The sequence below is a fragment of the Mauremys reevesii genome, linkage group 3 (assembly GCF_016161935.1).
Source record: "Mauremys reevesii isolate NIE-2019 linkage group 3, ASM1616193v1, whole genome shotgun sequence".
Taxonomy (NCBI): Eukaryota; Metazoa; Chordata; order Testudines; family Geoemydidae; genus Mauremys; species Mauremys reevesii.
In genome coordinates, this window is record NC_052625.1 from 134,389,203 (window position 1) to 134,404,182 (window position 14,980).

At 37.3% G+C, this 14,980-nt stretch overlaps 1 protein-coding gene across 2 annotated transcripts in view; it reads left to right on the top strand.

Annotated features, from left to right (window-relative positions):
* Positions 1–14,980, top strand: part of ASCC3 (activating signal cointegrator 1 complex subunit 3) — a 493,632-nt gene that overhangs the window by 361,638 nt on the left and 117,014 nt on the right. For both annotated transcript variants that reach the window (XM_039531733.1, XM_039531734.1), the window contains exons 18-24: positions 404–568; positions 1,382–1,468; positions 2,298–2,474; positions 5,510–5,735; positions 9,411–9,565; positions 13,308–13,406; positions 13,994–14,162. In XM_039531733.1, the coding sequence (XP_039387667.1) occupies positions 404–568; positions 1,382–1,468; positions 2,298–2,474; positions 5,510–5,735; positions 9,411–9,565; positions 13,308–13,406; positions 13,994–14,162 (1,078 nt within the window). The remainder of the gene's footprint in view (positions 1–403; positions 569–1,381; positions 1,469–2,297; positions 2,475–5,509; positions 5,736–9,410; positions 9,566–13,307; positions 13,407–13,993; positions 14,163–14,980) is intronic.

Consider the following 14,980-nt stretch of genomic DNA (forward strand, 5'->3'; position numbering starts at 1 on the left):
CCCCTGAATCCTCTGGGCGGCCCTGGGGACAACCAGTGCTGGATACCCAGCTATGGGCCAGCAAGTCAGCCAGAGCTATATTTTAGCAACACCATCATTAGTCTTTCACTGCTATAACTATCCAGGGTCAAGTAACTTCCCTGATTTTTTTTTGTTGAAATATAGTATAATTTGAGGATGGACCAGTATATAGGCTGCATTTTCTCATTTATATTCATGTTTGGTATGTGTAGCAACTTTTTGTGGACTTAGTGTCAGTATAACTGGTATTAATGAGGACTGATAATCATGGCCTTATTTTATTTGTTTTGCAACTGTATTTTGTTTCTGACTTCTAGAAAACCTGAATTATCTCAGTGAAATGCCTCATTTGTCACTTTTGTATTTTGTGCATGGTCTCTAGATGGATCCAGGGCTAGAGAAGCACAGAGAACAACTGGTGATTGAAGTTGGCAGAAAGCTGGACAAAGCCCGCATGATCCGTTTTGAAGAAAGAACTGGATTTTTTTCTTCAACAGATTTAGGCAGAATTGCCAGCCACTATTATATTAAGTATAATACTATTGAGGTACAATAACTTGTTCTACTTCTGGTATACTTCTCTCTTTTTAACCCTTTATAGAAAATGGTCATGAGAAGATATTATAGGACATGTAGCCCATTTAACATTGATATCTTTTTCAAATCATGGTCACTAAAAGAAACTAAGCATATGGCAATAGTGAAAGCATTGTTTTGGTCAGATTTGGTTTTGGATGATGATTTCTACATTCTCTGCCCCTTCCTAAGACTTGGATATACAGGTGATAAGATATCTATTTGCAGGAAATAGAATTTGCTTGCACAGAGCCCACTAACAGAAATGTTTCTGTGGGTGAAAATGCTATCACCTTGTCATTCAGGTGATAGAATTTATCAGTGCAGTACAGGCAAGAGTTAGTGCACTGAAGCGTGTGTAGACGTGCATATCTGCCCAAAACTGTTCCTGCTCCATTGGAGGCTGGGAGCTGAAAATCTGTCACATCATCCTTTAATTGGACCTATTAACGTACACATTCAAACATAGCGTGGACAAGATTTTCAAAAGTGACTATGGATTTTGGTTGCCTCCATTTTTGGGTCCCCAACTTGAGACAACTTAAAAGCAGCTGTTTTTTAGAAAGTGCAGAAAAGGCCCTCTGAACATTTGGTCCTCTTTAAGTTGTCTGAAGCTGGGTGTCCAATAACTGAGGCACCTACTTACTTTTAAAAATCTTAGAGACTCTCTTCTTTGAGTTGTTACTGAGAGCAGAATTGTCTTTAATTTTAAGTTGGTAGGTCAAAATCATTGTTTTTACATTTTTATTTTTAACAGTAACTCAAATCATTTTATTTTTGATAGACTTTCAATGAACATTTTGATGCTCACAAAACAGAAGGTGATATTCTTGCTATAGTATCTAAGGCAGAAGAATTTGAACAGATCAAGGTAAGATTGGATCACTTCATCCAGAAGGACACTTTTAATAGAAGTAGACCCCAATCCACAGTATCGGGTCCATAAAATGCATGACCAGTGGTTGGAGAATGAGTAGGGCTTTTAACCCTACTCTCTGAGTCCTCTGGATGTCAGGTAGTCAGGGCCCGATGGAAATGGCCCCCAACTGGTTCCCTGAAGGGGCCAAACATTTACCCTCTTTAAATAAATTTTAGACTGAGACTGTCAATCTCAGTAGATTTATGGTATGTTTTACATTCTCATCAGTGAGAATGTAAAATGCTATGCATTATTCAAACTGTAGATATGAATATTTCTTTACTTGTATTAAGACTTAATCTTATTAACAGTGAAAACTCTAATATCATGAATCATAGTACTTTACAGTTTTGAGCTAAGAATATATTATGCCACATGCAAACTATATAACTATAATGAATGCATTTAATGTTAATTCAAATTTGCCCTAATCCAGATGGACAGAGGTTTTACTCTGGTCAAATAAAAAATGAAATCTCATCAGATGGAGGATGGTAGGGTCAGAAGATTCAATTTTTGTGGCATAACAAATTTTTGTGTGTCAATGGCAACCTTAATAGATGGTGATGAATAATAAAATGTAATTGTGTCACTATTAAGATAGTTTCAATTAAGTTCTATTAGCTACAGTCTGGAAGACTTGTTTTTTTATTATTATTATTTTGTGTAAAACTAGACTCCATTTAAAATAATGTTTCTAAGAGATAATGGAAATTTAATTTAGTGTGAAAGTTTTTACCAAGTTGCTCCAACCTCTTCAAACCTATTAATTGTGTTTTAGGTAAGAGAAGAAGAAATAGAGGAACTGGATGCCTTACTGAACAATTTCTGTGAACTTTCTGCTCCTGGAGGTGTGGAGAACAGTTATGGAAAGATAAATATCCTCCTTCAAACATATATTAGCCGAGGAGAGATTGATAGTTTCTCCCTTATTTCAGACTCTGCATATGTTGCACAGGTAAAAAAAAAAAAATCTATAAAATCTATTAGTTTGTCTTTCTTCTCGTCTTTCATTTACCCAGATGTATGGATAACTATGTGGTCCCAGATTTTCAAATCGTATGTGCACATATGATTTGAAAATCTGAGCACTAGCTTTTAAGATTTCAACACAGAATATTTTTGATTTAGTGGAGAATAATTGCTAAATGCTAATTTAGGAGGCCAGGTTGTACTTTTTTAGTTCAGTTTGAATTAGTTTTCCAGTATAGTAGCCATTAACTGTTGTTTATTCATCTTTCATAGTTTAAATCAGGGCTGCCCAGAGAATTCAGGGGCCCTGGGGCAAAGCAATTTCGGGGGCCCCTTCCATAAAAGAAAGTTGCAATACTATAGAATACTATTTTCTCGTGGGAGCCCCTGTGGGGCCCCAGGCCTGGGGCAAATTGTGCCACTTTCCTCCCCCCTCTGGGCAGCCCTGGTTTAAATTACAATTGCATACAAAATGTTAGCCTTAAACCTCAGTGTTTCCTAAATTTACAAAAAAGTTTAAATGTATTTAACTTTTTTGCTTTCTAATTTTATGTTTGTTTTGCAAATCATTATAAAATTGGTTTACACCAGAATATGTGCTATTAATATTGGTCTTACAAATCTTAAGTAGGCTGCATGGGGTTTACACCAGAATACAGATGCTCCCCCAGTTACACAAACCCGACTTACGCAAATCCGCACTTACGGAAAAAGTTCTGTACGTTCCGTAAGGTTTTTTTTTTTTTTTTTTTTTTTTTTTTGCGTAATTGTCGGGTATACGTTCACAACTTATACAAAATTCAACTTACGCAAGGATACACACTGGTCGGAACTGGCTACGTTTATGCCACATACCATTAAACAGCTAGATTGGCCCTAGAAGTTCACCAGTCATATACAGATTGGCATTTGCTTAATTTGAACATTCACTTATTTGAAAGGGACTAGCCTGAATGATCTTGCAGAATGGCAAAACATAACTTCAGTGTGCATTGTGATTGATAGTGTTTGGACTTAAAATTTAAGAAACCTGAAAGGGGATACCAAACTTTATGGAAAACCTCTCCACAGTTGAGGGACTACACTAGGTTGACACCTACACAGTAATGGCAGACCAGTCCATGCTCTTGATTGATGGCTCAGTTTAACACCCCAAGCAGTCATCAACTTGATGGGATGTTTAGTCATCACATGGATACAACAGCACTGGAAATCTGTGGAATATTGCTGCTTCTTCACAAGTCTAGGATCCATCCCAGCAAGTCAGGGGGCCACTTGAAATTCCCCTTAAGAAGGCATCTGTTTTCTGGCTTGAGGACCTTAAAAGAGGAAAATGACATAATGCACAGCTTATAACAATTCCATATGTCAAGCAATATTAAATGTATGTAGTGGGTTATAAGGTTGTGGCTTTTGGGACAATTTAGGGGTATTTCTGTCTCTTCATTAATAAGCAGCAGCATAGTATGTTCTGATATTGTGCTGTCACATCCTCCCAAACCATTTTAAGAAGAAATAATAAAAATTGTATTTAAATGATATTAAGGATGAGAGTGAAACATTTAAAAGCATAGATACTCTGAGTTAAGATCATCATGCCATCTTAGCTTGTTTCGTTGTGTTCAGGTTTTATAGCGCACGTGAGCTTGCTGAGATCATTATACATATCATAAAGATTGTAATACGTGCACAACAAGATCATTTTAAGAGAGGTCTCTCAATTTCAGTTTATAGCTTTTATTTGTCTCTATCAACTGTAGCATTTTAAATCAGGTGATGTGGTCTCATACTCAGGTGCTCAATTTATAAATGTGTGTGATAATTTACATGGGGACATGAGTGGTAGTGCTTAGAATCACAATTTTTAAATTGCAGTTCTACTCCAAAAGGTGACTATTTAAAAAACAAAATTGTTCCGTTTACCTCAGTAGAAGAGTTGTAGCTGCGTTCTTCAGTGACTAAATATTTTTAGTACCTTTTTCTTTTACTCCTGTTAGCATTGCAGAGCCAGCACAGAGTGAATGTTGTTCTGCTCAGTGAATCATCAACAGAACTGATAGCTAATTTCTCACTATAAAGTCAGATTTTTCCCTCAGTTACATCTAAGGCAATCCCACTGAAAACAATGGGCTTGCATGGGTATGTAATAAAGCAGAAATGGGCCGGCAGAATATTTGTCATTGCCGTGTTAGATGAGTATGGGATGGATAAATTATTTTTTATGTGAAGTCTATGAAGAATTAATCTTGATGTTCAGATTCTAAGTTAAGTTTGCAAGGAATTTAAATAAGAAGAAAGCAAACATTTTTGTAAACTAAGTAAATGTGATTGAGAAGTCATTGAGAGACAGTGAGCAAAACCCCTGAGTGCTGGTGTAACTATGATCAAAACCAAGGACAGGAATCCTGCAGCAGACCTAGCAGTTGAACCTACTTCTCCTGACTACCAGACTTGGGCTTTAACCACAAGACCATGTTCCCCCTCAGCATGAATATCCAATTTTAAATTTTTGAGCACGGTCAGGGTTATTGTAACAAGAAAAAGTATTGCACCTCTACCCCGAAATAACACTGTCCTTGGGAGCCAAAAAATATTACTGCGTTATAAGTTCGTTATATCGAACTTGCTTTGATCTGCCGGAGCACGCAGCCCCGGCCCCCCGGAGCACTGCTTTACCGCGTTATATCTGAATTTGTGTTATATCAGGTCACGTTATATCGGGGTAGAGGTGTACTAACAAAAATTGTTTCTGTTCACTACAACAGTATAGCTTTAATAATTATTTAATTTGTATTTACTATCATCATCCCATTAAGTACTGATGAAGCAGTTTTAAAAGATGCAATTAATCATTAGGTAGAAACTGAAAAATAATTTTTTCAAGAATATTTTAGCTAAAACTTAACAATAAAAATAAATTTTGGGGTGAGCCTGATAGGAGAAAACATACATGCTGTATCCAATAAGAAATGTTTGATTTGAATCTAATATTTTTCTTCATCTTGATGTTTCACTCTGTAGAATGCAGCTCGTATTGTTCGAGCCCTTTTTGAGGTTGCTCTTAGGAAACGATGGCCTGCAATGACATACCGGCTACTCAACCTCAGCAAAGTCATTGACAAGCGGCTGTGGGGATGGGCCAACCCTTTGCGACAGTTCTCGGTGCTGCCACCATCAGTCCTCACAAAGCTGGAGGAGAAGAATCTCTCTGTAGATAAAATGAAGGACATGAGGAAAGATGAAATAGGTAAAAAAAACATAATAAGCAATGTTCTATTTAAACATTGGGCTCTGTATTCTCCTCTTTACATTGAGTAGGAACTTGCTATTAATCCCATTGATTTTTGACAGTTGACAAATCAGGTCCTTCATTACTTGCAACCTGAATACTGTTTATGTGAAAAAGAATGAAAGTAGGGAATTATAACAAAGGACGCCACCAATAAGTGGTTCATGCCTCCTTCTGAATGATCAAATTCATTTTCATTTAAACCTGAGGAGTTCATTGCCACAAGATTATCATTCCAGCCAAGAGCTTAGTGGAGTTTAATAAAGAATTTGATATATATCAGTAATGAGGACATCCACAATTACATTTATAGGAATAAAAACAATATTAGAAGGTGAATATAAACACTTATGCATTAGCTAGCCACCAACTGATGGGGTCGAGGAAGAGAGTTAAGAAGAAATCTTCTTTATTTTGAATACTTTTTAACTTGTTGCTCTTACTTTGGAGGGATATTTTAGATACTGGACTTCAGTCTGCATTTGCAGGCCTCTGGTCCAAGGTGATACTTTTCACAGCATTTTTGTTATACAATAATCAGGGTTGGGCCACTTTCAACTCTATTACAAAAAAGTAGACTGGAATTTTAAAATAGTTCCCAAACGTACAGTGAAAATAGACGTTCAGCATCTTTTCAATCTTGAACTGGCTTAACTCAACAACCAGAGATGACCTGCATACCTGACTTGGCAGCAATCTGCAAGTGTTCAGATCACTTCCAAGATAAGGCTCCAATCTCACAAATACTTACGGTACTTGACTCATGTGAGTAGTCCCAAAGTTAAGCACCATACATAAGTGTATGCAAGATATGAACCTATGTTTTTATTTTCAAAGTTAAATCAGGTGCTTAAAAGAAATCTCCAGAGGTTTTGTATCGTCACTAATTATACTATCTATGTATGTGTGTGTATTCTGTGGCTTTTCAGATCGGCATCTGTACCTTATGTATTATAATAAATCAATTTGTACTTTCATAGTATTACGTCAAAGCTTAATACTAGTATAATATGGTAGTGAATGGCCCTGCGCTTTTTTTTTTTTTTTTTTAAAGAAAACTGCCCTATGATTTTTCTGGAACATATAGGATGTTGGATTAAAAGACATGGAAAGAGTTTCACTCCCCTCAATTTCAGTGTGAATGCCACTTACCATTGAATTCTGAATTTAGATATGTTTCTACATGTATATAGAATATGCATAGTTATATTTTAAATGGACTACTTTTTGTGTGTAAGCAGATGGAGTGTAGTATTTGACCATGGAAATAGATTATTAGTGATTAGATACTATCATAATGGGTATCCGATAGCCCTATAAATGCAAAGTGGATCCCTGACAGCTGTTTAATGTCCTTCTCCCTATCTGCTTTTTTTCTGTCTGTCTCCCTTCCTCCCTCCCTCCAAGACACTGGAGAGAGAGGGAAAGCATTTGCTGGCCTGCCAGCCATCCTTTTTCTTAATTTAGAATTCAGTGCCACATTGAAATATGGAAAGAGCATTTTCAGGCTGGTAGCTTGTTTTCAGCACCTCTCCCTATTAGTTTCAGTATGAGCCTCCACACCCCTTCTAAGTAGCAAGATGACTTGAAATAAAAAAGAGAGGAGTTGGCTGGCAGGGAAACCCTTCCAGCATTCCTATTCTAATGGGAGATAAAGAAAGACTTCAGATAGGTGTCAGCTCTCAATTTGAAGGCACCTAGAGGATAATAGGGTAATAAGAGAGAGCCAGCATAGATTTGTCAAGAACAAATCATGACAATCCAACCTTATTTCCTTTGACAGGATTATTGGGAGGAAACTGTAGACGTGATGGATTTTGATGCAAACTAAGGAAATGTGGTCTAGATGAAATTACTTCAAGTTGGATGCACAACTGGTTGAAAGACCATATTCAAAGAATAGTTTTCTGTGGTTCACTGTCAAACTAGGTGAATGTATCTAGTGGGATCCTGCAGGGGTCTTGTCTGGGTCCAGTACTATTCAATGTTTTCATTAATGCCCATATTTAGTCTTAAGAAAAGAAAATTAATGAGGACCTGATAAGCCCTCAAATATGTTAGGATCTGCTATAAAGAGGACAGTGATCAATTTTTCTTTAAGTCCACTGCAGGTAGGAAAGGTAAGAAGTAATAGGGTCAAGGGAGATTTAGGTTAGATAATAGGAAAAACTTTCCAACTATAAGGGTAGTTAAGTACTGGTGCAGGTTTCAAAGGGAGATAATGGAATTGCCATAATTGGGCTTTTTAAGAATAGGATAGATAAACTCCTGTCAGTGTGGTCTAGATTTACTTGATCCTGCTTCATTGCAGGGGTCTGGACTTAATGAACTTTTGAGGTCCTTTTTAGCCCTACATTTCTATGATTCTGCCAAAAAATTAAACAAAAACAAGTTCATTTAAAAAAACCAAAAAGCCTTCATATTGAAACAAAAGAGGTAATGAAAATTAAGTGTCTTCCCCTGGCAATTGACGGGAAGATTTTTTTTATAGTTCAGTTTATTGTTGTATTCTCTGAAAAAGTATATTAAGTCTTTTTGGAATCAAGTAAGTTTTATACTTCTTTTAGTTAAAAATGCCTGTTTTTAAGCAGACAATTCCTTGGGTTAGAGAATTGTATGATTCTGACATTTTCAGAAGTCACAGATATTTCTTTTAACATTCTCTTGATGTAACTCTAAAATACACCACCACCAGAGCAGGCATGTGCAGGCAGATCCCTGTACAGACCCACATAGGGTCTTCACACAGGCTCAAGGGTTCACCCACATGCATCACATTGTAGAATTGATCTGCCTGCATAGCCTTATTGAGCTAACTGAACCGTAGGAACACCAATATTGTATATGCCTTCGGAAGTTTTGCTTTTGCCTGTAAAAAATAGTGACATTATTAGTAGAATAAGGGCATTCCTGGACTGGAGAAGTTGCACCCATTTAAAGAAATTGATTTAAAATCAATATAGTTAAAATGGTGCATACTCTTAATGTAGATGTGCTTAATTTACAGATGTAAGCTAACTGATTTAAGCAAGGGTTAAACCTGCACGTGTCTATATGAGGAGTTTGCCTTGCTTTAACTAGATCAATTTTAAATTGAGTAAGGCCTAGTCTACGTGATAACGTTATACAGTTTTAAGTAAATCCATTTACATACCGCTTTTGTTAAATCAGTGCAACCTCCATGCATAGATATCAGTTTTAAGTGTCTCATATCGATGCAAATTACGTAGTCAAGAATCAACTTAAACAAAATCATATCACCTCATGAGTTAGTATTTAGGTGTATAGAAGAGACTATATGTTTTTCTAAGTAGCAGGTCAAAAAGTCATTAGAAGAAAAAGGAAACTGCCTTGAAATAGTAGCTTATTCAGCATGAATTCTTAATAGTTATTTTGACCCATTGGTAAAAGCTAGCAGAGGAGTTAATAATGTCTTTTTCTGAGTTGTAAATTTGCTAATTCAAAAGAAGTATTACAAAATATTCCAACATACCAGGTCAAGAGAGTCATTTACACACCAAACAACAAAACAAGCAAGCAATAACATCCCTCTCTAAAACCCTATTTAAAAGTCTGATTTGTATTATTTTTCCTGTAAATGCACATTTGTTTCACCTGGTGTTTTCTTTGCAGGTCACATGCTGCGTCATGTGCATATTGGGTTAAAGGTCAAACAGTGTGTCCATCAAATTCCCTCCATTACAATGGAAGCAGCTATTCAGCCAATTACACGTACTGTACTCCGTGTTAGGCTGAACATCACTCCTGACTTCAAGTGGAACGATCAGGTAAAAATTAAGAAGGGACTGGGGAAAAGCACTCTTCCAGCTTTCAGTAATTAAGGTGAAGATTATCGTGAGAATTTAGCTATTTGGATAATGTAAAAAGGTGATTTTAACTATTTATAAAGACAATGTGTTCTACAGAGATGCATTAATTTTGCGGTGCCTATGGAAGACTATATCTAAAGAAAGTATCCTTTTTTCATTCAAGTTAATTTAAATAAGACTGCACTCTTTCGTAACTTCATAAAAATTGTTTAGAGAACAGATGTTAATAGTGGGAAAAAATGTACTTTTACATTTGTAAACTGCTCCAATGTATAAGGACTTATCTACACAGGAAAATTATATTGCTATAAGCTGAAGCTTGTATTCACAGGCAATCTAACAAGGTGAGAATTTAAACTAATATTGTTATACCTGTATGATTCCCCCATTCACCACCATTGCCCCCAAAGTGGACACTTTTATTCCAGTTAGCTTATGTCACTTGGGAAGGAGTTTAAGCTAAACCAAAAAAAACAGCCTTACAATGGAATAAGAGTGCCCACATGGAGCCGTTATATGGGCATACGTTAAAACTCTTCCTTGTAGATAAGGCCTTGGGCACAAACAGGCTTTTTTTCTCTGTTAGGAACATATCTCTTATTCTCTTCCACTTTTAGGAGATCGGAGAGGTTGTACTTCTGAAAACTAGCAATTAAATACCTGTTCTTGGATTAAGGTTCAGGTTCTAAAACTCCATTTTCAAAGCCTACCCCTTTTTTAAGCAAAAAAATACACGTATCAAATTGATCTTGCCCACAAAGTGAATGTAATAGACTTTTGTTCTAAAAATAGATTTACACACTTTTTAAAAAATTGTTTTCCCTGGTCATAAGGGCTTTTAGTTTTTCTTTTGGAAAGCTTTTCTGTCTTAGATTGTGAATAGAAGGAGTGGTGATCAAAATACATGCAGTTTCTTTCTAATCACTTCCTTGACTGATTATAAAAAATATCTTTGAATGAACTCCTAACCTAATCTTGCACCAACTAATTTTGGTGACTTAATTTTGTACATGTACTGTTTTATATTACAAAAGGAGATAATTTGAAAAATGTAGTTAAGTCTCTATCTTGCATCAGTATTACCAATACAAAGTTCAGTGCTGATGAGCTAATATATCATCAACGACAAAACAGTTTAACACTTGTTCTTTAACTAGAATCCATTTACAGCAGTGCTTTCCCAAGGCAAACCATAAAGTATACCAAAGAGGTCTGTACTTGGAAAGAGGAAGCATTGGGGAAAATAGAGTTTTGTCCAGGCTTATTGCTGTGACCTTTGACACAGCATGGTCTTAATGGTTGCTTTGGAAACATTACAAACATTGTGTCAGTTTGTACTATGGAGCTCTTAAAATCTGAATACATATATTTGTATTAATCAAATCCTGAAAATATTACTGCCTTTTTTGCTTTGCTTTGACTCTGTTTGTATCCGCTGAGCTTATTATTAATTATGAAAGAATCTTTATTATAGTAAATAACTACAATGATTTTTCATTAAAAAATAATCATTATCATTTTAAATTTAACAGTTGACAAACTATTAAAGAATTGCTTTCCCATCAGCATGCTACTATTATGCTGGTAAGCTGCCCAGAAGACGACAGTGGCAGCTGTGGTCAGCACAAAAACTGACTGCAAGGGAAGCCCACCCGTAATAAGACTAGAAATGCACCAGCAAAATCAGAATTGTAAAAATCCAAGTACTTAATTGAAATGCCTAGCCTAGCTAAACATTTCTAGTGCATGCACCATGACAGCATGTAGGTGCCAAATAAAACAAAATAATACAAAACTGGAATTGATGTGGTTTGATCGTATTTCTGGGATTGTTCTAGAGGGTAGGTGAAGAAACAATCTTGCTGTTCATTTTGTACTTTACTTTATTGGGGGAAGCCTGTGCAAAGGAAATGTTTTATATTGTGTTCTAGAAAAGGTGAGACATGAGTTTGTTCTTATCTTTAATTACAGCAATTTCCAAAGTTAAGAGTCCTTTAGTTCAGCTAAAGTCTATGAGCCAGATCCTTGGCTATGAAATTTTCCGTTTACCCTACTCCAGCAGAGCAAGGGACCATGAAAAGCTGCCCTAATAGGGCAGGTGAGCATTCCTCCATTGTGAAGGAATGGAAGGGTAATGCAAAGCCACACAAGGAGTATGGGAATCCCTGGGTGTTGTGGCACATGACTTAAGCCAGTGCTACAGAATATGGCTGTGGACAGGGCCGGCTCCAGGCACCAGCTTAGCAAGCAGGTGCTTGGGGAAGCCACTCTGGAGAGGGGCGGCATGTCCAGGTATTCGGCGGCAATTCGGCGGAGGGTCCCTCGCTCCCGCTCAGAGCGAAGGACCTCCCGCTGAATTGCCACAGATCGCGATCGCGGCTTTTTTTTTTCTTTTTTTTTTTTGCTGCTTGGGGCGGCAAAACCCCTGGAGCCGGCCCTGGCTGTGGAGTAGGGTGTGCCCAGAGCACTGTTACACTCTAGCAATCCCCAGTGGTCTCTAGGGGTTGTTACTGCCAGCACTAGTTAAAGCAGCCTTGAGTCACCTCTGCCCCTCTTACACTATGGCTGGACAGCTGGAGCAGTGGCTGCTGGCCAGGAGCCCAGCTCTGAAGGCAGAGCCCCACTGCCAGCATCAGCGCAGAAGTGAGGATGGCATGGTATGGTATTGACACCCATACTTCTTTGGTGCTGCTGCAGGCTGAGCCCTCAGTTAGCAGCCGCCATTCTCCAGCCACCCAGATCTGATCGCAGCAGCGCAGAAATAAGGGTGGCATGATATAGTATTGCCACCCTTACTTCTCTGCTGCTGCTGGCAAAGCACTGCCTTCAGAGCTGGGCGCCCAGCCAACAGCTGCCGCTCTCCGGCTGCCCAGTTCTGAAAGCAGCACAGAAGTAAGATGCCAATCCCTTGCCCAGGGAATGGAAAATTCCTTCCTGACCCAAAATATGGCAGTTGGATAAACTTAATGCATAGCTGTGAAGACTCCCAGAGCCCTAACTCTCAACACGATAAAGTGGCAAGACCAGATGCATACTACAAGCCAAATGGGAGGATGGGAAAAAGAATTGCTCCCCGATGCCAAAACATGGAAATTATCCCTGGCCAGGTATCAAGCCCTGTTAATACTCTTTCCTCCCACCCAACCCAGAACCAGTTACTGATGGCTTATCAATACACCATCTAATGCAAGGCCCAAAGATGTTGGTAGTCATAGATGTTCTTGCCTGAAAGATTAGTGAGGTTCAATAAAAACAATTTCTACTGTAGAAGCCTGCAAGGAATTTGGAGGGAGGATCACAAGTTGCAGGAGGAAAGAGTTTTTGGAAAAGTCTGTGTGCACATGGCTTGAATGCTAGCTGCAGTTGCAGAACCTGAAAATAGTTCTCTTAATCAAAAGTCAAGTTAGTTTTAGAAACATGGAGTCCTCTTATGTTATTAACCAGTATTTGGTATTTGAAATACCCACAGACACAGATCGTTCACTCCTGATTATATAATGTATCAAACCGGTACAATTATAGATGACTAATTTCAGATGGAAGAGTTTCATCAAAAGTTTTACATTGCTCCCCTGATTTTGTCATATTTTCTTTGTAAAAAATAAACCCACATCTTACTGAAATATATCCCCAAATATCTGGTGTATTCGGAGAGGTCTATGGGGTACTTGTAACGAGGGAACCTTTTCCCTTCTTTTAGGTGCATGGCACAGTTGGAGAGCCTTGGTGGATCTGGGTGGAAGACCCCACTAATGATCACATTTATCATTCAGAGTATTTCGTCATTCAAAAAAAGCAGGTAACTTACGCAGAATTTCAAAGCATGTAAGAAAAAAAAGCTGGCAGATAGTTTGGGAATAATTATTATAAACCTCTGTGTTGTCCCAAACCTGAAATATATACAGTAACATCGCCAAATTTTCAAAATCCATTGTCTGCCTTTCAGTTCTTAGCATCTGCTAAAATTGATCTTTGACGTGGGTGTTCACTAATATTGTTACAAAAATAAAATCCATTAAAGGATTTGCCTCTTTCTCTGGTGGACAGTTACTTGCAGATGAAAAATCAAATCTATAATGCTTGTTTTTATTAGGATTGTAAATACACGTTACTCACTGCTCTTCCGTCCCAACAAATAAATAAAATAACTTAATGACCAAGAGCCTTATCCTGTCCCTTTTGAAGCCAATGGAAGCAGAATCTTCTCCTGAAGTTGAAAAGGGAGAGATCATCTACCTGTTATCTATGCTTTCTACACACATACATGAACATACTGTACTTCATGTTGTTCATGTACTTAATTTCCTTGTGTTGCCTGTGCTTGTGAGATTATGGTAAGCTGTTTTAGCTGTTCTAAAATGATTCTCTATTCTTTGTTTACATCAGGTCATTGCTAAAGAAGCTCAGCAGCTGGTGTTCACAATCCCTATTTTTGAACCTTTGCCTTCCCAATATTACATTCGAGCTGTATCTGATAGATGGTTAGGAGCAGAGGCTGTTTGTATCATAAATTTTCAGCATCTGATTCTACCAGAGAGACATCCACCTCACACAGGTAACGTTATAACTAGAAACCTTATTGTTTTGTTTCCTTAAAGATTTGTTTCAATTGGTCTTGTTAATACAGATTTTCATTATTTCTGTGCAATAATAGAAATCCAACTCTTTTAGTTTTACTGAAAAAAGTGTGTGTAGGGAAGGGTTCATTTTTTGTCATGCATTTGTTTGTATTTTTGAGGCTAACAACCCTATCGCTAACTTTAAATATGTTTGTCTTCACTATCAAGAAGCTTAATTCTTCTTAACATAGTCCTGCTTTTTAGTCACTCCATGCTCAACATCAAGAGCAGGAGAAGTATTATTTTATCATACAAAATAAGCCAAATTGTGCATTCTCGTTGTTCTTAAATTGAGATTATATTTTCCATGTGAGACTGCAAAATTATAATCTTATGTCTTAATGTTTCTCTAAAATTAAGTGTATTTTATGGATCCCCATTCCTCTAACATTTGGCAGAGGAGAGCAGTTTATGCTGAACTTCTTTATAAACTAATTTCATTGGACATACTATGCCTGTCTCAAGGTTTATTTATAGGACCACCTGTTCACTCAGCCAACAGTTCCTTTTTTCCTTGAGTGTCTGTGGACCGGAACTATCTGTTGCTTTAAATACTGGCTTGTCAGTTCTTCTGTTTTATTTCACATCATAGATAATGGTTTTAAATGGTAGCTCAAACTTTCATACAAGGCTTAAGAAATATTTGGTAAAGTATTGGGTTATTTATTTTTCAATTTTTCTTGTGCTCCTTTAGTACAGTAGATCTCTGAAATATTTTAGCATCATCAAAAGATGATCATTATTGTATTGATGC